Source organism: Syngnathus scovelli, chromosome 11 (assembly GCF_024217435.2).
Source record: "Syngnathus scovelli strain Florida chromosome 11, RoL_Ssco_1.2, whole genome shotgun sequence".
Classification (NCBI taxonomy): Eukaryota; Metazoa; Chordata; class Actinopteri; order Syngnathiformes; family Syngnathidae; genus Syngnathus; species Syngnathus scovelli.
In genome coordinates this window covers 8,766,282-8,790,888 of record NC_090857.1, presented here as the reverse complement: position 1 = coordinate 8,790,888, position 24,607 = coordinate 8,766,282, and the positions used below count along the sequence as shown (strand labels likewise).

The window sequence follows — 24,607 nt, the reverse complement described above, 5'->3', positions numbered from 1 at the left end:
CGAGAAAAAAAAAACAATTAGACAAAATATGTACATTCCTCACATAGGTAGAGTTCTATATTTGGGAATGGTTAAACAGAGGAAAGAAATAAGGTGATCTCCATTCCAATTTGTTGTGGATTCAGTTTTCTTTTAATACTACAAACTGCTGCTTTGAGTTGTAGTCATCATCAAATACACAGACAGCATTTCTTAGCAGACACTGCAACTCCGGTGACATAAACGCACTTTTTAAATACCAAAAAGTCCAAGTTGAAATTCTGCCCGACGTACTGTGTAGGGAAAAAGGATTAACACATTTTCAGTCCATATCAATGTTAGCAGGGATTCCGATTTCAATATCCCGTGACTCGGAGTTTTGCAGTTCTCTACGAATCTCTGCCGAGATCTGAGGGTGGGTTTGTATCTTGAGCAGCTCCAGCAACGCTGTCTTCTGTTCGGAGGCCAGGTCGGCCTTGTAGCGCTGAGCTAGTGTGAGTAAACTCTGATGCCAGAGCACAGGAAGCACTCGTTTTTCGCTGCGGAAAGACAGGAAGTGAGCCACCAAGGCATCCAGCACACGGAAAGGCAGGGCGTATTTCTTGTCGAGCAGCAGACGCAGGAAAATGCTGTTGGCGCCGTTGTACTCCATCTCTGCCAATTTGAGCATCGTGGCGCTGAAAGGTAAAAAAAAAAAAAAAAAAGAAATCAATAAAAAAAAGTATGACTTATGTAATCTTTCACCTCATGCAAACTGACCCCACCTACATACATATTGGAAAGTGCTCATTTTTAAATTAAAAATCTACAGTGCCTGAAGCTATTAAGGGGCATTTTATTAAGAACTGTTTTAGTCTTAAAAAATAATATAAATTTAATCAACTATAACTGTGGTTGACAGTAGGGAGGATTACATAATAGTGTAACGTGTAATACCATGTCTGACACAGTAGAAGACCTTTTATGGACGAGACAATAACGTTTGTCTCAGGTGAGACAATGCTTACCTGGCGTGGAGCACAGGAATAGAACACTTTGTCAGGATGCTTCCAATGATGACTGCCTCTCTGAGAGTGCATGTCCCAGATTCACACAGCGGTATCAATATACCTGTGGGACAGAGAAAAAAAAAAGATTACAATTTTTTTTTTTTTTCATGCAGAATGCCTTCATTGGAAACTCCAAGCAGCAGCATGTTTTCTGTGTGCAACACTGCCACCAAGTGGATAAGTTACGCAATTACGGTTCCAAAATATGAGTCATAGTGGAAAATCCCAAAAATTAAATTATGACGCAACCAATTTCCGTGATGTATCTATTAGTGTCGGAAACTTTGTCGAGGACATACTTTAAATAATTTGGTTTGTTTTTAACTCTACACTTTCAACTACAGTGGGGAAGTGGAATATGATTACAATACATTTTTAACTCTGAAGACACCCTAAAACTCCATTTGTAATATGTAAAAACTGTTAGTGCAGTACCACAGAAATAAACATCCCCCTGACAATGTCAATAAAAGTGATGATTAACTCTGGAAAGACTGGATTTTTGAAACAACTCATTATCAGATGTCATATGACTAGCCTAGTGTAAACATCTCACCTTTAAACCAGGCACCCGGTTTGAACAAGGCTTTCTTCAGAGCACTATAAAGATGAAAGTTCAGTCTCTTGTACTCTGCAATATCATCCCGAACTCTGGGCAACACCACCAAATTGTAAAATCTCTGGGCCATTCGCTCTTTCAGATTAGAGGAGAAGATTCTGCAACAAAAGAAGATAAACACACTAAAATTCTGATCAAATGCTTATTTGTGTCAAGTCGGGAAACGGACCGTGTCGCTTGATACATGGCAGCTGCCGTCCAGGTCTCCGGCTCAGTCAAATACAGGACCTGCTCCCAGTTTGAAAGCGCTGGTATTATTTTGAAAGCCTTTGGCAACTTTCCACTGCGATATTTTGACAGGACCTGAAGTGAAAGTAATACACATTTAAATTGTGCCTGAACTCCACTCAGGGTGCCAAATGCACTTGGATGAAAATGAATTCAAAATTATTCTTTTTTTTTTGTGGTTGTCTAATTTGAAGACAATTCACCTTATTGACACCTCTGTACACTTCCACTACTCTGGGGTCAAGTTGTTTCATTGGACAGCCAGATACTTCTGACATCACTGTTCCCACTTCGGTCTGTTTTTCTGTTATCTTCTCCATTATAATGTCCGCTAGTGTTCGCCTAGAAGACAAAACACATGCACACATACACAATTCATTTATTTGTCTATTATTTTGTATATTTTAAGCCATTTTTGTACACGGGTCTTGCCTCATTGGGGGATTCTTATTCATGAACATCTCAATCGCTTTCTCGTCATCAGGGTCGACCACAACTTCGGTGTCATACACAGCGTTGGCATCATCTTTACCAACTGTTGCTCCCAGCTCTGGCCACTCCTCATCTGAATCTGCATCCTGAGATGAGGAACCTGAATAATAATTCCAAGGATGAAAAATTAAATAAAACACACATTGATAAACACATTGTTGCTGTCACATTTGGAACATTTGACACAGGGCAACGATACTTCTTTCCCAAAAGATTTGAAGACCATGCAGAAAAACTGTAGGTTACAATAATACAAGCAAATTTGTACAAAGAGGGAACATGCCAAAAATATGGTTAATATTGATATAAAACCCACTTGTAGGCCATAAATCATTGGTGTGCTTGATTGTTTTGGACTTCTTTTGTATTACTCAATCCAAAGCAAATAACATAAACAGAGGCATAAAAATACTAAATACTACTTACCAAGAACAGTGACGGGTGCTTTCTTCTTTGGCAGCAGGCCATATTCGCTCTGGAGTTCCTCTTGCTGAATCCTGGCTTGTTGCAGGATTTTCCTGGACAGACGTTCATTCACGTACTTGTCTTCGCTCTCAATCCGATCGTCCCGAAGCTTCACTCGGCTTTTGTCTTTCCCTCGAACCATGTCGCCCTGTAGCATCTGGTCAACCAGCGTGTCCGACTGCCCCCGGTTGTCACCTCCTCCTTTAGATTTTTTCACCTTAGGCATAGTTGCACTTTGTTTAGTGTGTAATAGAAATGTTCATATACTTGTTCGCGCGTGTTAATTGATGTGTAAATGCATTTAATCAGTGTAAACAGAAGTTAGCTAAACACGTGGAAGTGACTTTCATCAGGGAAGTAGTCACAATACGTCACATCCGTCACATCCTTGGTAAGTTCGTGTATTTAATTTTTGTTTGTCTCGTGGAATTTTATCGTTCGTATTGAGCAAAAAAATATTATCATAAATATTGTTTTAATGTTAGTATACTTTAGTTTACGTTTGTTATACTTGTTTTATTTTACCGGAAGTATAAATTTGATTGCGGAAATTCACCCGGAAGTATTTAACCTACTACGAAGACGGCATCAAACGATAAATAATAATAATGGGAGTTACTTGGTGAGGTTTTATTGTTTGTTATTGTGTCAATATACGGTGTGCGTTGCCACCTTATTAACCATATTGCGGTTTTTTTGTACGCCATCTGAATTATTATCACAGCATCGCTTTATCTGTAATTGTAACTGTAATTCACAAGCTCTTGCCGGTCAACTTCGCATATTTTGCTTTTATTTGAGAAAATCGTTTGGTCCAATACCAAAAAAATGTAAAAATAATAATATTGCATGCTGAAATAATAATTGGCTCTCAGTCTATTCGTAAATGCACTCCTGCCATGATTGATTCTGTTGTATGAATGGGATCTGATTACTATATATACTTCCTGCAATATAGTGTGGGGGTATTTGATTGTGCTACTAGTCACATCATTAGCATAAAAAGAAGAACCACGGTACATTATTCGTATTGACCAATTAATTGAAATTGGATAAATGAAATAGGATCATCCTCCGAGGCATACCTGATGATCGCTGGTGGGACACTAATGTGCATAGAATAGTTGCGATGTAGTCAATTTGCTGTTCGCTGAACGTAAAACAATGTTTGTTTGTGAGCCAGTGTGTGCCAGGTGCCGGTGGCAGAGGGGAAGAGTGTGCAGCAGACAGTGGACATGGTGCACAAGAAACTAGAGCAGCTGGGAGCTGTGAAACAGGGCAGCTTCTGTGTCGACTGTGAGACGTACCATGCGACTGGAAGTGTCAGCGGTAATACTTAACGCTATTATTTAATTTAGCTACACGTCGAATGTGTGCTCAAATGTGCAGGAGAATGCAAAACTGCTGCTATAGTCAGTGTTGCCTTTGTGTTTCAGGTCAGCCTTCCAAGCTCTTATATGTGATGCACAACTCAGAAACCCCCCTAAGTTGCATGGCTCTATTTGAGAACGGACCCTGCTTGGTAGCAGACGGCAACTTTGACGTTCTCATGGTGAAGCTAAAGAGCCACTTCCAGAATGCCAAGGGCCACAAAGTAGAATGCCGAGGCTCACGATACCGCTACTGCGACTTTCTCATCAAAGTTGGCACAGTGACCATGAGCTCGAGTGCCAGAGGAATATCAGTAGAGGTATATTTGGACACACTCCCAGTGTATTAAAAAAAAGAGAAAAACAATCCCCCAGCTCACTTTGTTGTAACTGCACTCACTCCCTCTGCAGGTGGAATATTGTCCCTGTGTGGTTCCTGGGGACTGCTGGAATCTAATGAAGGAGTTCATGCAATCATTTCTGGGCCCCAGCGTCCCAGAGCTGCCATCTGCGTTTGCTGCTAAGCCTGAAGGCATTTTTGCACCAGCCGACTGCGTTGACACCATGACGCAGTACCTGGAGTTGTTCAACAAACTGCGGAAACTGCAAATTCAAGGGAATAATGTGCGTTGAATTGCCGATCCTAAGGGTGAAAGCCTGTTTTGTTATATTTCTAAAAATGTTCATCAATTCTCGTCCTGTGGATCAAGATGCTATTCTGGAGCTAAGAAGGCCTGACCTTTTATTTTCATTGCTCTAGCCTTAACATCATTTATAAATCTTTTTTGTGGACGTGTCTTGTATTAAAAAAAGACTTGTGAAGAAAAAAAAATCTAAACTTTGAAATAGTTTTGTATTCAGTAATTCTTTTACAATAACACACTATAGCTAAAGACTGAATACTAATTTGATAATAGGGTGGAGGCGGGAGAGTTGGTGTTGATATTGTACATACGATGTATTCAACTAGTAAAAATGCTTCAATGCAAAGACACTGATACCATTTTACCAGCCTGACTTTAACCCTCCAGGCTGGTGGATTCAAAGCCATGTCTGCCATGTGGATAATCAGTACCACGGACAACAATACATTTAACAGTATAAGGATAATAAACTATGCTTGGGGCAGTAATAGGGTTGGGAAGTTGCAGAGACAGGGTAGCCGAGAGTCTTTCTTCAAGCGCCATTTGCCACTCCGCATGGCTCGGCTCTGGCGGTCAAAAACCCGCAGTGAAAGGCCTTGGCCTGCAGACCCTCCCCCACCCAAACGTCACTTAAGTTTTCCTGCAACCATTTTGCTACAGCTACAAATAAGGGAAATGTGTGGAAAGACTTAATAAATCATGCATTTGGGTGTTAAAATTATTACATGTGCATGACAAAGCGATTATCAATAATCGATACTTGGTAGGCTTACCTGGATGGATATATTTTTTTAATGTTTTGGGGCTTTTTAACAAACCCTTTGAGGCGTGTGTGTGGGGGGGTTTTAGGTGAGGGGTTACCTACATGGTGTGTCAATGTAAATTCTGTTCAAATTGCCTTTCATTGAACTACTAACAACTGATTTTCTTGTGCCCCCCTTTTTACAATCGGGGATGGACAATAAGAAAATTGCAAACTATCTGATGTTTGACCAATAAGATCCAACACATCCAGTGTTCACTGTAATAAATAGTCTTTTGTGGGCTCTTTTTTTCATATAATTATCATCAGAGCCCAAAATATTGCAGCTTCTTGAACAGGGCACATCCTTTAAATCGTGTCATAAATTGAGCACAAACCACAGTGGTGACACCGAGGTCAGGCTCCTCCTCGCCCAGTTTGGGGCTCCAAGGCTCGGTTATTGTTCCATGTGGCCTCGGTGGGTGGGTGGACGGACGGCCGGTCCATCCTGCTGCCTGTTGTTCCGCCACTCGGCCAATGGGAGGCCGGCTGCCGCTCAGCCTCGGTCCAATGAGAGCGACGGGGTCCGGGCTCGCATCGAGAGTTGGGTTGTTCAATCTGAGTGAGGACAACAAGCAGATTTTTTTTTTCTTCCTCTTCGGTGTGCCGGATGGATGCGTTCTGGCGATGGTAACGTTACCTCCGTTTTCTACCTTTTCTCGCAAACTCGTGATTGGCGAACAAAGCGTGGCTGTCCCCCTGTGTATGTCAGCGGGGAGTTTGTACTCGTTTAGCGGCGCAGTGCGTTAGCTAAGTGGGTAAATCAGCGTCGGCGACCGATAACTGCGGCTAGGTCAACTTCAATTAACACGGGGGAAATGCGATCTACACTCCCACAAACTAGCCACTCGCGTCTTTTCATCCCCGACAAAGTCCCTTCAAAGACGCCGCCTCGGCTGCTTGTCGCCAGGATAGCGGCGCCGCGGCGTCCCCCTTCTCCAGGTTAGCACGGAGCGAGCGCGAGCTAACTTGGTGGCCGCGCTGGCTCAACAAAGTTGCTGGATGTTCTCGGAAAGAGAGGGAGAGGGGCTCTTCTTCACGCCCCTTTGTTCTGCCTCGACGCCGAGGTGGAGGCGGTGAGGTAGCCTAGCATGGCGTTTACGAGCCGGTTGCAAAGAACCGTTCGAACAATCGGGATTAAAACAAGCACGGTAAACGTGTGGTCAATCAGATAACACGCAGTACTGTAATACAGCACGATGAGCGACTGCGGTCCACGTAAATCTTTTTTTTTTTTTCTTTTGGCATTGTATTAAAACATCAACATATCCGTGTCGAGCTCAACAGATGTTAAGTGCTTATAATAAAAAAATAAAGGGTGATTAAGTGCTTTAAATAACGACCCAAAGAAAGCACACTAAGCACATTTTTATGACCAGTCCTCATCATCTAGCTTTGTGTTTTCATGTTGTTTGCATTGTTTTTGACAACAATGCCTTCGGAAGTCATCTGAATTTTATCATCAAAACTGATCAAATCGACAATAACAAATATCAGCTGTATCTTTGCATAAAAAGCTTTAGTGTAACCCAAACATAAAGCCAAAGTATTCGGTGCCGTCCAATCTGGCGTGCATCAAGTGGTTATTATGCATATTTGTGTAGGAAAGTCAGCAGCTGTCTCATTTGCTTCTTCTATTTAGCATTCACATCAAACGTTTCCAAATTTTGTAGTCACAGTCATTCCAAATTTCATTTTTAGTTCATCTGAAGAAGGCCAAACTGTTCGGCTAAATTGCTGTGCACTTTATACAATAACGGCTAATGTGAACCTTGAAGTGGCCACATGATAAGCCGCATGAGTTCAAACTAGTTTGTTCAAATCCTGTTTGAGATTAAACTCAGGATTCCTGGAGAACACAGACGCTCCAACAGGAAGCGTAACATGTGCTTGACAGCAGGATGAATGCCATGAACACCTTTTGACTTTGTGTGCATTTCAAGTTCCATAACGCCTTCTCACTTCTGATTTGTATCTCCCTCAGAATGTTCCAGTGGGTGCTGCTGACGACAGTGGATATGGATGAAACAGAAAGTTGCTGTTCTCTTCGAACTTAGTTTTCCCTGAAATCTGACCAAGCCAATTATTTGTACAGTAAGCACATCTTCCCTTCTGCTCTGTGTACACTTGTCCATATTTTTCCAATTCAAGAGCTTTGCTAAATTACAGGGCTCGCTTCATAGACAGATGAAAGATAGCGTTTCCCAAATTTCTGTGGAATAATAATTAAGCAGTCAAATCAACCCATTTTTATCCACCTCAAGGGGCGGCCATTTTGTCATTAGCCGTCAACTGACAATGTCATCACAGTTGCTTAGTGCTCGGGTAACAACCAATCATGGCTCAGCTTGCAAATATCACATGACCAAAATTAGAAAGCAGATGAGAAATATCACGTGACTTCCTTGTTTTTAAAAATAATTTAGTTCAAATTTTTATTAAACTTGCATATGCAATACATTTGAAACGTTCTTACCTTATAGTTAAACAGTGTACTAATAACGTGTATATGTTGGGCTGCTTTTTTTTTCTTCTTCCGGTGTCACTAAGCGTAGAACATTTCGGAAGCACTGATCTAACGTAATGGTGTGACTGCAACCCTCAGAATGACTTGCTGCTCGGCCAGAGGACGTGCGTCCTACCACTGAGGGCCCCCCCATGTGTATGCGCAGAGATGGAGCGCTGTAAGCACGTGGTCCGCCTTCGCCTGGGCCATGACCACTCCATCCTCAATCCACAGAAATGGCACTGCGTGGACTGCAGCACCACAGATTCGGTGTGGGCCTGCCTCAAGTGCTCCCATGTGGCCTGCGGGCGCTTCATGGAGGAGCACTCGCTCAAACACTTTCAGGAGTCCCACCACCCGCTGGCCATGGAGGTGCGGGAGCTGGACGTCTTCTGCTTTGCTTGCGGAGACTATGTACTCAATGACAACGCGGAGGGAGACCTCAAGCTCCTCCGAGGGGCCCTCTCCACCGTCCGCAGCCCGGGTACGCGCTCGCTGCGTTCCTCAGCTTGGCGGGCGTACGCCCACCGGGGCGGGGAGAGCGGGCCGCAGCCTCCCATGCAGCTGGCCTTGCGTCATAGGAGGAAAACCCTCCTTGCCAAGATGCTTCAGAGGTGGACAAGCAGACATCAAGAGCTGCAGGCGGAGCGCCGAGAGAAGCTGGAGGAGGCGAGAAGACAAAAGAAAGAGGTGAAAAGGAGATTGTTAGAAGAGCTGGTCAACGTCCCTCCCAGAAAGAGCGCTCGGCTTCTCACTCAGGCGCCACGTCCGACCATCGCACTCATTCCTTGCAAGTTCCGAGACCCTCCGGAACGCCTACCTCCTCCTCCCAAGAAGCCTTCCCTCCTCACCTTGTCGCGAAAGCCGCCTCCAAACGGCAGGGCCGCGAAATTGAGGCGCTACTACTCGGCCCACTCGGCTACCCGCCGACGGCTCGCCCCGGGAGTCACCGGTCTCCGCAACCTGGGGAACACATGCTACATGAACTCCATCTTGCAAGTGCTGAGTCACCTGCAGAAATTCAGGGAGTGTTTTCTCACTTTGGACCTGTGTGAGACAGAGGAGCTGCTGGCCAAGACCAACCACTCACAAGGGGTGAAGGCGGTAGCTGGAAGCATGGTTGGCAGCGGAAACATGCCGCTGACTTCATACCCGCTGGGACGTGTTGGAAATCTGGCAGTGGGCAAAAAGGAAAGCACCGCGCCCGCCCCGCAGACTGCCGAGTTGGTCCAGCCCAAGGAGACGCGTTGCTCCACCCGCCAGCGGATGTCTCTGTGCCACGAGCTGCATACGCTTTTTAGAGTCATGTGGTCGGGCCGCTGGTCTTTGGTGTCTCCCTTCGCCATGCTGCACTCGGTGTGGAACCTCATCCCAGCTTTCCGCGGCTACGACCAGCAGGACGCCCAGGAGTTCCTGTGCGAGCTGCTGGACAAGGTGCAGCAGGAGCTGGACGCGGAGGCCTCCAAGCGGCGCATCGTCATCCCCATCACCAAGAGGAAGCTCTCCAAACAAGTGCTGAAGGTGCTGAACACCATCTTTCACGGGCAGCTACTCAGCCAGGTGAGTGTGGCACCATGTTGAAGGCATTTGGAAAGTTTTCCTCCAGCTTTGGTTGCATCACATTAAGCTAAAATTCCAGACTGGGTTTGCATTTCACGGCTAATGGGAAGCTCTGGTTCCTCCGTTCTTCTTTCCAGGTGACGTGTCTGTCCTGCAAGCACAAGTCAAACACAGTGGAGCCATTCTGGGATTTGTCTTTGGAGTTTCCCGAGCGCTATCACAGCGTCAACAAAAGCTCGGGCTCCACAGCCTACCAGCGCAGTTGCACGCTCACCGAAATGCTGTCCAAGTTCACCGAGATGGAAGCGCTCGAAGGCAGCATTTATGCCTGCAACCACTGCAACAGTGAGTGCAGCCTTTCGACTTGATAACGTTTCACTTCTCCAGCGTCGGCATTTGAATGTGTTTCCTGACGGCTGTTATATAGATTTGCGAAAATAACCAGATTTAAGGCTTTACGCAAGATACAAATAGCTTGAGTTTGGCTGGCACGCAATTGAATGGACGTAAAGCTTTTGGAATGTTTACACCATACTGTGGTGCGTTGTAACCAGCACTTTTTTTCCCGCTTTGTTACATTCACACTATACTTTATCTTCTCTCATGTGGTTTGTCAGAGAGAAGAAGGAAAACATCCCACAAGCCTTTAGTTCTTTCAGAAGCCCATAAGCAGCTTCTGATCTACCGTTTACCTCAGGTTCTACGGCTGCACCTCAAGCGCTTCAGGCAAGTGCCTTTATATTCCATGGAAATGTTTTTTTAAAAAAAAAAGTCCATTCTTCTCAATGTCCAAGAAATAATCCCTCCCTTCAGATTAGGTGGCCGCCGACTAACAACAAACTCTGTGTTGCGCGGGCAGGTGGTCGGGGAGGAACCATCGAGAGAAAATCGGCGTCCACGTGGCCTTCGACCAGGTTCTGAACATCAAACCCTACTGCTGCACGGGCTCAGGTCACTCTGTCCACAGAGGAGGCTACACCTACGACCTGTCGGCCGTGGTCATGCACCACGGCAAAGGCTTTGGCTCAGGGCACTACACCGCATACTGCTACAACACCGAAGGAGGTGAGTGCGCCGGACCAACGCGCCGGGCGACCAGACAACGGCCGAGCTAACCGCTTTCGTGTGCTCCTCAGGTTTCTGGGTCCACTGCAATGACTCTGAGATGAAGGTTTGCAGTGTGGAGGAAGTGTGCAACACTCAGGCCTACATTCTCTTCTACACCCAGAGGTCTGCTTAGGGACTTCTCGCTGTGAGCCTGAGCTGCATTTATGAAATCGTTTCACACTCTTGGAAGTAGCAATAGGCGCAAATACATTTATCTTTCTCCGTTTTGATTTAGATCACCAATAAAATGCGTGAAGGACTATTAGGGCTACATGGGGAATTAAAATACAAGAATCAATCTAATGGCCGATTCTAGTCGTCCTTCATAATAACATTAAATTTGTGTTCTACTTTTGTGACACAGAGACATGAATCAATCATTTTGGTAATTTTACCGATCAGAACAATAGTTAGTACTTGGCGCAAGTAGTAATTAGCCACTTGTGTTTCAAATCTCATTTTCATGTGCTCGCAAAGAAACGTTTTCATAAATGAAGCTACAGGTCGGTCCGCCGATGGGACCAGCAGACTGTGCGCGCAGGTTCGATTACGTCCTGCTGAATATCATGTGGTGTGCTCTCATTCAAGAATTTAAATGATAAAAAAAATAGCTCATTTGTTTTGAGTGTGGAAACCAAGCTGGCACACGTTCCTGAAACTACGTTTTAAAAGGACAACATAGATTCTGCATTTTGGGACTTTGTTTTATCCCTAGAGCTGTTTTATTTTGTAGCTTTACGTACGATGAGAGGGGGATCAACTCTTCCCCAAATGGCCCGGCTTACTTGAAAGAAGATTCCAATCGTCCAGACTGTTTTGCTTCTGGTTCAGCTTTTTCTTTTAGATTTTTTTTTTTTGTTTATTCTAAAATGTCACTTTTCCAGCGTACATCTTTTTGTCTCCAGATTTGTATGTTCTCTCGGCGAGTTCGCTTGAGTTCATTCTTTGTTCGGCTGCCATGAAAGGACACTTGACTGAGAAGTGAAGGAGACATTTTTTTGGGGGGGGTTCTCTTCTAGCTGTGATTGTTTTTTGTTTTTTTTGCTCCTGTATTGTTACTACACGGCAGCTCCCAACCCTGTTTGAGTTTTTGTGTAGACGAGGCCGGCGATGGGGGGGAGGGGAAAAAGCCACTGCAGAAGTGATGAATGTTTTCTTTTATTCTTTTCAAGAGACATTTGGTACCTTACTTTTTAGCACCTGAAAGCAATATATTGTAAATCTTAAGCCTTGACAGGAATTTAAGATCAAATCAGGAATTTTTTTTTTCTACTCTGCTGTTTCTATCAAAGTCTTTAGAATTTGCTAGCTAATCGAAAAGAAACTTGTGTTTGATACGAGTCAAATCCACACAACATTTGTCAACCCTAAGTCAAAAACAATCTTAATGACGATGAATGTCCTACTGCTTAGAGGTCAGGTGAGTTCTGTTGTGTGCTGTAAGAATACATGTCATCAATGTAATGGTCATATGAGTTTGCCTGACAGTTATTAAAAACATTAAGCAATTTCCTGTGAATTTGAGCCATGTTTCTCATCACTGTGTCAATTACACTCAGTGGCTACAATTCAGTTGTGTCTTGAGATACGAGTGACTTAGCTTACAATATTTTTGAGAACTGAGCAGTCATCTGGCAGATGTTTGTCTTGCAAGAGAACAAAATGTAGCTTTGCTGTATGGTGGCAGTCAATATTCGCGGTCATAGATTCTTTATCCTCTGCCAAGAATGACTAAACCATCTCCATGTACTGTCGTATATCATCTGTATGTCTGGAATATATTGAGTATTCATGTTCCTAATTCTTTAATTCACTTTTAAAGATTTGAATCCTCAAAGAAATACAATCTAGTCTAGATAAAGATTGTACTGACGACAGAGGATTAATTGAAAATAATCCCCTGAGATTACATCCCTTATTGAACCTTTTCTGTCCATGAGTGCTTCGCTTAAACCCATTAAACCTCTGAGTCTCAGCGAGGTGGGGAAAGTATATTCCTCACAATTTGTAATAAAACAGCCATATTTATTTGTCGATATTTTGTTTTTTGTAAACTGGATAAAAACATTGACACAAATTGACATGCCAGTTCATTTGACACTGTGGGCGAAAGCAGATCTACAACAGTGGTTATGAAAGATATCAACTATGGAGGGGAAAAATAGTTTACAGAGCAATGAAACATTTTAAGCAGTCAAACGCTTTGTTCAATGGCAGCTAGAAATGTGTTCAAAAAGCTTCCCTGCAAACACAGCAACAAACTGGAGATGACACTGATTTAACAAATGGACAATTCATTAGATAAACCTGCACTCGCGAAATTGAAAACATTTCAAATTAACTCAATTTGGATGGATTATTTGTAAAGTAAAAATAAATGCAAACTTAAATACACACGTGTGTATATATATATACACTATGTCTTGTATTAGGTCTCATGCAATTGTGCAGATGTACCTAATAAAGTGTCCAGTGGGCTGGCATAGACCAAAATCCATATTGTCATTAATTAAAATGTCAACTGGTGCCAGTGCACACATGAAGACATGCATGATGGGCATATAAACATTCATGAGAAAAAAAAACATATCCTCCCAAATAAGCTTCAACCTGAAGGTCAACCTCGTGAGTCCTGTCCTGCTAATTCATCGTACGTACATCCTAAAAGAATCTTTAGAAAAAGATGAAGAAGTTTTTGGTGACAGCAGTGTAAATCAATAAAGTTATCCACACCAATGATTGGCAAGATGTTATTTTGTTTACGTCTTCATGGGTGCTTCATTTTGTCAGCCAGGAAAAAAGAGCAGCTCACATTCTGTTGCAGGCCTGAAAAAAAACATTCCAGGTGAACTATCTGCTCGGGTTTCTCTTTCAGAGCAGCTCAGCTGGGTGGAAACCAAGGCTCCACAAAATCCCAGTGCTTCCACAAAACGAAGAGCAGCACGGTGAGCAGGACAGTGGCACCCACCCGCGCCCGCGTCTTCATCAGCGGCGTAATGAAGTTGGCCAGCGTGGATACGAACACCAGAAGTACGGCCATGAGCGCCAGGATGACGTTGATGAGCTTGCCCAGCAGAGCGCGGGCGTTGGCGTTCTCCACGCCCTCCAGCTGGACCACCTGTTGCTGCTGCTGCTGCAACTCCAGCTTGGTGATGCGTGTCAGGCACGATTCCACTGCCTCCTGCCAGCGCACGTGAAAAATGAGCACACCGTCCATCCATCCATCCATCCATCCATCCATCCATCCATCCATCCATCCATCCATCCATCCATCCATCCATCCATCCATCCATCCATCCATCCATCCATCCATCCATCCATCCATCCATCCATCCATCCATCCATCCATCCATCCATCCATCCATCCATCCATCCATCCATCCATCCATCCATCCTTACCTGAATGTCTCTCGCTCTCTCGTAGGACTGATAGGCCACTTTCTCCTCCATGCTGGCCAGTTCTTGTTTGAGATTGCTCATTTCATTCTGATGAAGCTCTGTCAGGTCACTCAGCTGCTCTTCTAATCGTTCATACCTGTATTCAAGACATTTACCAAGCTTTTCAGGGATAAGGTATTTATTATGATATCATTTAAAAATATATTAAATATATTTATGAATATTATTTGAAAATAACCAAATAAATAAATACAAATAAATAAATACATTTATTTATTTATTAATAATATTTTTTTAAAATAATTTAGTAATAAATAAATAAATAAATAAATACAACTAAAATCCTAATGAGCTAAAATTCGATCAAGCAAGATTGGCTTGTTTTAACTAGGCCTTTTTTGGGGGGGGGGGTGCATACCTGTATCTCTCTTCTTGCAGGCACTGTGTCATGTAGGAGTAGTCGCTCTGCAGTTGGCCCTTCATGTCCTCGATGGTGTCCTCCATGTGCGCCTGGCTGGCTTTGATCTCCTGCAAGCCCTCGAGGAGGGAATCCCACGAGCTGTGCACGTGATGATGGTGGTGGTGGTGCCCGTCCAGCCTGGGACTCCCTATCGTAGGCCCCAACATGCCGCCTCCTCCTCCACCCGCCCCACCGGAGTTGCTTCCCGGGGCCGAGCCGGACGTGGCGCTGGAGCACTCGTCGTCGCTGCCGTACTTTGGACTGGACACCAGAGTGGCGCTTCCGCTGAGGGCGCGAGGGGTCGGGGTGACGTCAGAGTGGCCCCCAACTCCGTCCTCCATAGTATCCTTGAGATGGGCGATGTTATCTGCGCTGCCAAACTTGTTCCTGATGAGACTAGCAAACTCTCTGGGCTTGGAGACCACGGAGGTGTGAGTCAGGGCCGAAACGCCACCTTTCACCCCTTCCACTACGCCTCCTCCGAAACCGCTTATCCCAGCACGGACGTTGGCCCCCACGTCCTTGAGTCCTTGCTGCATGTCCCGCAGGACATCCTTGGGCTGCCGGGCTGGTCCATTCTGGACAGACAGGAATCTCAAAAGTTTAGTCTTGAGATGTAAAATGTAACTATAGCTGAGAAACAGAAACTGTGATTGGCAGTAGCTCATATCTCGAAGAAACTCAGGTCAGATCACTCGTAACTCAAGCCATAACTGTATGTTAAATATTTTGGTCCAAAATGTTCTAATGAGGACAAAAGACACAATACAAAATGGATGGCTGGATAGATGTGAGAGGTCTTATGTGACCGATGGGTTTATATTTAGAACCAATTATGTCTGTGTGCAGTAATGACTCACCTGCTCTATCTCCTTTAGCTTCTTGTGATAGTGTTCTAGCTTCTTGTGCAAGTGCGCGATGGTCTGTGCCGACTTTTGATTCTTCTTCTCAAACACCTGCTTGATCCTGGATGCCTGCTGCTTATCGGCATTGTGGGCTAGCTTCAAGTATTCGGCCACATTGTCGTCGCGGGCCTCCTGCTCCACCCGAATCTGCTCCGTCACCTTCAGGATCTTCTGCTGAAGGTGCTCCAGAGCGACTCGCGTCCTCTGGGGCTCGCCGCACCCCGCCCCGCCCGCGCTACCTTCGGCACCGCCGCCGGCAGCCACGCTGGATGCTGACCCCGCTGCGCCCTCTGCGCTAATGTTGCTGTCAGAGCCTCCATGGCTGGCAGTGGACGGGAGGCCAAGAGTTGTCACCTCGCTCTTATCCAGCTGGCATGACGACAAGGAGATAAATAAAGTCATTCTGATGTTCAATCATCCTTCCCCATTGAAATAAATGGAAAGCCATTCAGCTATTCTAGCTTCCCCTAGATTGATTAAATTAGGATAGGAGAGGATAAAGAATATATGCATGTGAGTATTTTTTTTTTATCTGTCTACATGTGTTACACCTTTCAATGAAGTTTTGCTTGTTTTGTTAAGTTTGGCAGCAAACATTAGGTGGGAGTGGCGATAAAAAGCTGAAGCCTCTTTTTTAGCATGTATAATAAACTCAAAGTATTCTTCAAATTTTCTCTATGTGACCTTTAGAGGATGAAGTTTGGACACCTCAGGGTAACATACAAATAACAAATTGATGTAAATATTTTGGGTGACCACTAATGTGATGATTGATCTAAGAGGGGATTCCCTGCACGGGTATATGGGTGGCCTGGCAGATGGCGCCTCTTAATGCTCGCCTGCCCTCGCCCGCCTGACGTCAAAACAGTGTAATCGGAATCTGCAAACATGAGCTCAGGGAGACACATAACACCGAACATCTCGGATGTCGTGCTCTAATTTCTCTGGACGGGTCAGTGGAAGGATTTATCAGCATTTGAGTGGCATAGCGGCGTGATACTGATGGCTGTCATGACTCCCAGGGGCCATTAGCTACCCCCCCCTCTTGCGCCTGCCTCTGTGAAAGTAGGTTACAAACACGTTGTAATAGGGATGAGGAAAAAAACAGACGACCCCAAGCGGGAGAACGTGGGATGCGAGGTCGCTGTAAAGCTGACACAGCAGAAGATGCACTGCCTGTGTGATGCTTCATGACTGCGAAGACACAACAATGCAGCAAAGGATGACGCTGTGACCTGACTCTGTCTTTTCATAGCGCAAGCGAGGGAATGGAAGTGACACAAGACTGGCAGCACCGGCACACGACGGGGGTGGATGAGGACATGAGGATGAGGATGAGGAATCAAACGAGAAACGTTACCATACTGCTTTAATCCAATTTGTGCGGTTTGAGTTCCAGGCCCATTCTGCTGCTGCCCACCACCACCTCCTCCTCCTCCTCCTCACCTCCTCTTCCTCCCCCGAGCCCCCCACCCCACCCCGTTCCACCTATCTTCACCCTCAGCCGACGCTTGGCTGACGATCACCTCAGGAGGTCCTATGCGGCTCCATTGTTGACGCCGTCGACATCTGCAGTCTCCTCGGCTCCTCTTCCTCGCACTCTCGGCCGCTCTGATCTAGTTCTCTCTCTCCTTTCCTTCTCCTCTCCTCCCCTCCCATCCCCTCCTTTCGGTGCAAATGCTGCCTGTCCTGCCCTGTAATGGAGGTGGGAGCAGATGATGGCGGGGGTGGGGATGGGAGCGAGTTTAGCGCAGGCGTAGCGCCGCCACTGTTGGAGTAGAGGTGTGGGAGGGGCAAAAGGAGCGCAGAAGGGCCTGTGGCAAAGAGGGGGGGGGGGGGTTCTGCAGTAGAAATTTAAACAATCTGCTCCGTTATCGTTAAGAATAAGTTGTTCATTCATTCATTGTTCAAGCCATTTTTTAAATGGGATAATGCACAAACATAAATTGTTCATGATTGAGTTACTTTTAGTTCCAACATGTCAGAAAATTGCTGAAAATATTGATCATCTTTTCCAAAGTAAAAGCATGTTTGCAAAGGTTTGATTAAATTGCATGCTATGTTTTTAATGACATTTGCATTCCTTACAATGAGGAATGATTTGAGTTCTGCTTATAGATCGCATAATGTTGGCTGCAACTTAATAATATTATCATTGTATAATTATAAAAATATTTTGGTGGTTAAATAAATAAATAAATACTGCACGGAGAGCTACAATGCAAACGTATAACATTTGGAGTGCTCTTTCCAACTATGCACTTTTATTTTGTCAAGATAAAAAGGTCCCCATCCATCCCCGTCTAGCAAGGACGCGAGAGTGATGGCACTCTTATTATAAAAATTGTGTTTAAAATAGAAGTCGGATTGACAGAAATCAGGTCAAGTGCAGGGAAACATCAAAAGCAGACACCGTTGATTCATCTGGGTGGTAAGAGGTTGCCATGGTGATGCTCAGTGCTATGTTGCCCAGGAGACCATGACTCATGACTTAGTTCAGGGACACAGGTGGGGAACCTGTAAGCTATGAGAAGCATAAGGTAAGTGAGATTTGATCCAGCCTGTGGTGTCCAACTAACCATTTTCTATAGTGCTTATGGTCACAAATGAGCTGGAACCCATCCCAGCTGATTTTGGGCTGGAGGCTGGGTAAATCCTGGACTAGGCAAACATACTATGGACTACTTAGTCTTCACTTAATTATGAGGTTATTATCGCTAACGAAAACAAATAGCTACAATAGCTAAATATACATATAACTACTAATGAAAAATATTTTGTTAATTAAATAATATGTATATTTACTGACGCTGTTGGGCCAGGGTTTAATTAAATGTGACTAAATGCCCCTTTAAAGCACCAAATTCACTCAAATGGACATGAGTCAAAATAAAAACTGTATTGGTTCACTCTCTATTGTGTCCACAATCACCCACTGTAAATGGCAAAAAAAAATGTTTTAAAGGAAAATAATATGGATTTTCTCATTTTACGTTTTGTACCTTTATTTTGAAGAGGATAGCTCGTTTTCTACTACTTCCTGTTTTGGTGACTCTAAACTTCCTGCTCACGTCTCAGTTTACAACAAATTCATCTTGCTTCAGTATGGTAAGACGATGTTTTTACTTATCATATTTTGTGTTGAAAGTCAGGAGACGTCGTTTATTGTGCCTTTTTTGTTGTTGTGCCTGTTATATGTAAAGACGTACTGCGAGGTAAAGTCGGAAGCTAGGCTGGAGAAACAACTCAAACTTAACGCCCTTCAAAGCAGAAGGAGGGATGAGGAAACAAAGTGTAGTATTTATTTGTCTAACAAATGTCATTATTTTCATTTTAATAAGAGCTGCTGTTTGTAATGTTTAAAAGTTCATTTAATAGTTTTCACAGTGCCATGACGTTGGTGAAGAGAATTAAAGTGCACCAGTCGAAAATCTCTGCAGTGCGCCCCTACCATTGGAAATGACAACAGACCAATTTAATTCAGACATTTTATTTTAATTTTGAAGTCAATTAACACAACTTACAGTACAATAAATAAAGGATAGATTTTTCATTTGTAGCTTTACACTTAAAACAGTATATAGCAGGCCCTGTGCATGAGCATCAATAAGCAGGAAGTACAGTCAATATTTGGGCTCATCATCTCCAGGCTGTCACTTTGTGAGCATTGAAATGACCTTTTTCCACACCAACTCAAATTAGCCCGGGCAGCAGGACTGCCGAAATACGATAGACATAAATAAGAGTGTTGCAAAGGCAGAGAACAACAATTAGTGTAATAAATTGCACACATTAGAGCAATAGGAGAGGATTGGCACTTCATTCTAGCTTAGTAAATAATACGCTAACTGAGGGTGAGAACATTTTTGTGATCGTAGACTAACGAGAGACGTGCCGAGGAAACACTAAATACCGGATGGGTCCAGTACATCAAGTGCATGTGCAATATTGCAATGGGTTTTCGATTACGCTACTTTACAGTGCTAGTCTATTAGAAAATTCTCTTTTACTAAATGATTTTTAAATGTGATACCATCTGGTACTGTACATATTTGGATTTGGCAGATTATTAAAAGCTAAACAAAGGGGGAAAAAAACAGGCAGAAGAAGGAACAACACAAAGACGCTCGTGTCACATCTAATCTAAGCAAAGCAAATGTGCGTAGAGCACATTAGAACGCTTTCCTGCATCGAACAATATAAAGTATAAACACACGGTAAGTGCTATTTGGGGTAGAAAAAAAAAATACAAAACATGATGACTTGTTTCCATCAATGACAAACAACAAAGTACAAAAACATGTAAAAAGTGGATTCCAGCAAAGAGGAGCCAATGGACTTTCCATCCTCCATCATTGTTGATTTGGTCGAGGCAGATTGGTGTGTACCCTGATGGTGTCTATTTCAAGTAACGGTCATCCTACATTTCTCCGCTTATACGTAAAAACTGCCCGTTATTTCAGTCGACACTTGGGACATTCACTTGATCCAAATGATAAATCCACTAGTGCAAAGATTAACAGTTATCTTTGCAGATCAATTGTTAATATCTTGATATCCCCGCCCCACATATACAATGAATACAAGACCCAAAATGAACCTTAAAGACATGCACGACGGCTGAGGTCCCTTATGTTGTCTCCCGAGAAGCAACTGTCCAGTCTTTGCCCAATTTGGCATTCTTCAGTGTTTTTGTTGGAATATTGGCACTCTTTTAGGAACGCTGCACCGATTGGGGGAGAAGGGTGTGAATCACTCGCTGGATTTTAGCGGCATTCCAACGACTCTTCTCTTTGTCTGATAGAAATCTGTTGAGGAAGAAAGAGGAGAACATTGAGAAGGCAAATCTCAGTAAATCAAACTGCAAATGGCTCATGAAGATGCTCAGTTTTCTCAATTGAAATGAATATAAAGCTATTCAAAACCCTCCTTGCTCACACTGACAATGAGAGCGCCACTGCCACCTAATGGAGTGGATGAGCAATTACATATTAATCTCGTATGAAATGGGGCTTGACTGCATGTCACATGCATGATTTTAAAGTGTGTAAAAAAAATACCATTCTATAACATTATAAAAACATATGGTAATGACGATAAAAAATTCAAAGGTTTGTTAAAAATAGCCAGGTATTGTAAATATACCTGTAATGTTAGTTTGCTTCCTCTTAAGTCCTCCATTCTCCATCTTCCTTGGCGTTCTCTCCATATTGAAAGGACATTTCTCGGACTTGTTTTCAGGGACGTTCTCCTTCTCGTTCTCTGGTGGCCCCGCCCGGACTCTCTTGGGGTGGACCGTCACCTCTCTTGCCCTTTGACCCGCTGCCTTGCCCAGCATAGTGGATCTGTAGAGTCGTGGCACCTTGGCGCCTGGGACGCCCTCCCACTGGAAATTGCCACTAGCCAGAGGCTGGTCAGATATGAAGTCGAAACCCCAGCGCTGCGATGCCTCCTCCAGGTCTTTCCTCAGGGCGGCCTGGTAGTCCGCCCGCAGCTGCGCCCTGTCAACTGGGCCGAACAGGTTCCGCCTCGCAGGGCGTTTCCCCAGGGGGTTCGAGATCCGCTTGATGTTTGCCATCATTCGACACTAAAAAAAAAAAACACACAGAAGGTGGTAAAGTCTCAAACTCTACCAAAGCTCAATATTTGCTTAATACAAAAAGTGATTTCTTCATGAGCAACATTTGAACTTTCTAAATCCAATACTACGCAAGTTTGAAGCTATACCTTCAGACATTTCAAAAAGTGTCTTACCATTGTTGTAAGCTTCCTCAGCGAGTATAACGGCGCATCTGAGATTGGTGTTACTGTGGAGTCTATTTATAATGCTGAGCCTGAGATGTGACTCACTAGCCCCTCCCACACAAGCGTGACTTGTACATGTCTGGACACAGTTTCACTCAGACATGTGAGGGCAAGTTCTCAGGCTAAATTTGCATGACTGCACCACTAGGAGGTGCTCTAGGGCCATTGCATTGAAAGGAGTGCAAATGGTCCACTGGTGAAGATCACACAAGGGGGCATGTAGGGCCAAGTAAATTGAGCGAATAAAGCAACATCATGATGATGATCGTGATAAGCAATTCGTCGAGGGGGAATACTGGCATGGTACGTTTACCCTAAAAGCTACACAGGAAGGAATCAACTGTATCTTGTGAGAATAATGAGTCATTACACCCATCCAGGAAGGGTTGGGCAGGTCCTATGGTCAATTTAGAAACTTCAGTAACATGGAAAGACATACACATCAAAACTGAACACAAGCTCTGAACATACAGGGATGCCAGTATTGAGATTCGAACCCAGACCCTCCCATTGCGGAACTCTGATATGCTCTAAAATATCTAAAGACCTCAAAATCTACCTTTTTTGGGTACCATTTTTTGTGTTGATAGTGTAATGTTTGACTTTTGAATTAAAAAAATATTTTTTATTCAATCATTTTCATTGGATATTTGCCAAAGGTTCTGATAGAACATATGCACTACTCAATCTGGCCATACGGTGGAGTCAAAGAGGACTGGTGCAATGTGTCATTTTTCCAGGAATTGGGGCTCCTTCATTTGAATTCTAGAGACCGTTCTCACGTGTTTTGAAATACACACGTGGAAACTGAGTCTGGAACAGTAAAGCTATACATAGGATCATTGTACTCACGGGACTCATAACTTCACTGACCCCACCCACCCATCTTGACATTTCCAAATGTACTTCAACAAAATTCAACTGTTCCTGTAGACCAGGTCTACGATTATGACAGTAAGAATAGCAATTCCATATAAGGCATATGAACATCTAGGTGGCTTGTAATGGACTTAAGAACATTCTGAGAATGACTTTGGAAAAGTTGACTTTTGACCTCCCACCCTCTTATGACAGAAATGGTGACTTGATTCCTGTGAAATGTATGTTTTAATTGGCTTATTAAATAATTACAATTTAAATGTAGGCATTTCCACACCAATTTGAAAAGAATGTGACATTTTGGGCGAGTATCACTAAATTTGAAATGACCCCCCCCCCCCCCCTCCCTTTATAACGGAAATGACGCAGGAGGACTGCTGGATGGGCGGACCGAGGTGAGGGATTCAAGGCTGTGGCGGGAGAAGGAGAGCCAGCCCACTTACTATGCCGGTACACGTGAGTACCAAACTCGTGTCGGCCGACTATGACCTGTCAACTAAGTTCGACACGCTCCCTTTGCCAAACAACACTGGTAAGTAACACGTGTAATTTCATAACAAAAGAAAATCAAGAGTACTGTATAAGTCACTTAAATGTTGGACAGAGGCTGAGATTAACCGGAGTCAAATTCCCTGTTTGGCATGTACAAACTTTGTCAATAAATCTGATTCTGATCATGTAATAATCTATTACTTCAACTACTACTACTACTACGACATCACTCAACCAGGTGGAACACATTCTTATTTATTCCATAATGCTAATTAGGTAACTTTTAAAACAGACAAAATAGCTCCAATTTAAAGTCAAGAACAATTGAAAAACACATAAATCGCTTTACTTACATTGACAGTCTACAGTCGTCTGATTGAAGCCTTGTTCTGTGCTAGTTCAAGCCGTTTGGCTTTAGCCTCTAAAAAAGGATGACAAGCTTTGTGAGGTTACCGACAGACAACTTGATGGTGTCTCAAGTTTTCCCACACGGAGGTTAGTCAGGGGCTTTTTGAGCTGCAAGGGCGGGGAGCTCAGTTTCTCGTGTGGGGGTGTGGCCTGCTGTGTTCCCACACGTGTATCGAGCCCAGTAAACACATGATCACACGTGACACTTGGATCAGTGCTTGAAGGAAATTCCAGCACCTCAATGTCTGTATATGCGTGGAAGGTCATTTTGTCAGCATTTTCCTCTCATGGAGACTGACAAATAGCCATCATTTTGAGGGGAAAAATATGACAAAATTGGAACATAGGAGGTTTGGCCCACTACCCTTGATATAATCCAGAGATGGGCAAATTTGTGCTCACCCAATTTAGCCTCGGAAATTTAAGATGTTGCAATCTCAGTGCAGTTACAGTGGTGTATTTGCTGTACTGCATGTGCTATTTTAATAACTTACTCACTCTGTGCTCTTTGACCTCCTTCCCCACTCTGCATCATTAACCACAGGTTCCTAGGTTCCAGTTTAATAACATTAGGACCAATACATCCAGTCCTCATATGTACTGAAGAATATAAGTTTGTAATTGATCAGCATTTGAGGGGCTATACATTAGAAGGTTTGTTAATATGTGCAGCTGAGCTCTGTTGCTCGAGGCCTTTGCGCTGCAGCCATTTAAAAGAATACTTTTACTAGCCACAACAGCATAGATGTTAAACTCAAGGATTTGGTTCACCAGATTCAGTTCACCACACCTAAAGCAAATCATGCATTTGCTTCATTTGTCTGGTAGAAATCGGTGTCTTTAAAAAACAGCAAGATATTGCAAGTATATTTTTATGTTTGTTGCAAAATTTTTGTTTGTTGAAAATTGAATGAAATAGTCATGTTATCCTCAATTAATTATGTATAATGATATGACGAGCAGATTTAACATTTGCAGACTTGTGGTTTGTGAAAGAATTTATCTTTTTTTTACATTTAAAAATACAATATGTTGAAATGAACACTGCAAACCATGCTAACAGCTTAGTTTTTTAATCCATTTTATGTACTTTTCAAATGCAGTTCTGTTGTATTTAACTTTTAATTACAACAGTGTAGACAGCAAAAAAAAAAAAAAAAGGCATTGGGTGGGGGTGAACAACGTTTTGTAAATGGGTCCCGTGTTTTCTACGTGTCACCTCTCCGTGGTCGTCACATGACATTCACATCCATCATGTTTATTACATAACAGTGGGTGGGTTAGATACATTAACTAAAGTAACTGAGTGGATTCCCGCTAATTCACGAGAGCCGCCCTCGCGGAGACCCGTGAGTCACGGCCCACGAACACGTCACAAGTTCGACCCATCTATAGAATCCTTTGCGCAAATCGTGGAAAGGCGCGCGCAATTTTGAGA

At 43.6% G+C, this 24,607-nt stretch overlaps 5 protein-coding genes and 1 long non-coding RNA gene across 7 annotated transcripts; 2 read left to right on the top strand and 4 right to left on the bottom strand.

Moving 5' to 3' along the window:
- Positions 1-109: 109 nt before the first annotated feature.
- bysl (bystin-like) lies at positions 110-3,213 on the bottom strand. The gene is made up of 7 exons (XM_049733598.2): positions 2,794-3,213; positions 2,308-2,467; positions 2,079-2,217; positions 1,817-1,950; positions 1,585-1,745; positions 987-1,089; positions 110-656 (listed from the first exon to the last, which is right to left on the bottom strand). Exons 1-7 carry the CDS (start codon positions 3,056-3,058, stop codon positions 302-304), a joined length of 1,317 nt encoding a protein of 438 aa, XP_049589555.1. The 5' UTR covers positions 3,059-3,213; the 3' UTR covers positions 110-301.
- Positions 3,214-3,313: 100 nt separating this feature from the next.
- med20 (mediator complex subunit 20) lies at positions 3,314-5,050 on the top strand. Its single transcript, XM_049733624.2, has 4 exons — positions 3,314-3,454; positions 4,016-4,161; positions 4,269-4,522; positions 4,614-5,050. Exons 1-4 carry the CDS (start codon positions 3,441-3,443, stop codon positions 4,833-4,835), a joined length of 636 nt encoding a protein of 211 aa, XP_049589581.1. The 5' UTR covers positions 3,314-3,440; the 3' UTR covers positions 4,836-5,050.
- Positions 4,752-6,928, bottom strand: LOC125977298 (uncharacterized). The gene is made up of 2 exons (XR_007484582.1): positions 6,289-6,928; positions 4,752-6,206 (listed from the first exon to the last, which is right to left on the bottom strand). It is a non-coding gene; the product is annotated as an uncharacterized lncRNA (long non-coding RNA).
- Positions 6,118-12,340, top strand: usp49 (ubiquitin specific peptidase 49). The gene is made up of 7 exons (XM_049733582.2): positions 6,118-6,278; positions 7,633-7,742; positions 8,254-9,714; positions 9,852-10,059; positions 10,332-10,440; positions 10,574-10,779; positions 10,851-12,340. Exons 3-7 carry the CDS (start codon positions 8,323-8,325, stop codon positions 10,952-10,954), a joined length of 2,019 nt encoding a protein of 672 aa, XP_049589539.1. The 5' UTR covers positions 6,118-6,278; positions 7,633-7,742; positions 8,254-8,322; the 3' UTR covers positions 10,955-12,340.
- A 485-nt stretch (positions 12,341-12,825) lies between these two features.
- On the bottom strand, positions 12,826-17,341 carry tmcc2 (transmembrane and coiled-coil domain family 2). Its single transcript, XM_049733596.2, has 5 exons — positions 16,946-17,341; positions 15,541-15,954; positions 14,639-15,258; positions 14,221-14,356; positions 12,826-14,002 (listed from the first exon to the last, which is right to left on the bottom strand). The coding sequence occupies exons 1-5, from the start codon at positions 16,946-16,948 to the stop codon at positions 13,703-13,705; spliced, it is 1,473 nt and encodes a 490-aa protein (XP_049589553.1). The 5' UTR covers positions 16,949-17,341; the 3' UTR covers positions 12,826-13,702.
- A 1,718-nt stretch (positions 17,342-19,059) lies between these two features.
- Positions 19,060-23,260, bottom strand: cdkn1a (cyclin dependent kinase inhibitor 1A). Of its 2 annotated transcripts, none has more exons than XM_049733637.1 (3): positions 23,115-23,260; positions 20,731-21,172; positions 19,060-20,393 (listed from the first exon to the last, which is right to left on the bottom strand). In XM_049733637.1, the coding sequence occupies exons 2-3, from the start codon at positions 21,164-21,166 to the stop codon at positions 20,338-20,340; spliced, it is 492 nt and encodes a 163-aa protein (XP_049589594.1). In that variant the 5' UTR covers positions 21,167-21,172; positions 23,115-23,260; the 3' UTR covers positions 19,060-20,337. The 2 variants fall into 2 exon arrangements, with proteins under 2 accessions (XP_049589594.1, XP_049589593.1); XM_049733636.2 differs by lacking the exon at positions 23,115-23,260 and adding an exon at positions 21,340-21,972.
- Positions 23,261-24,607: the final 1,347 nt, after the last annotated feature.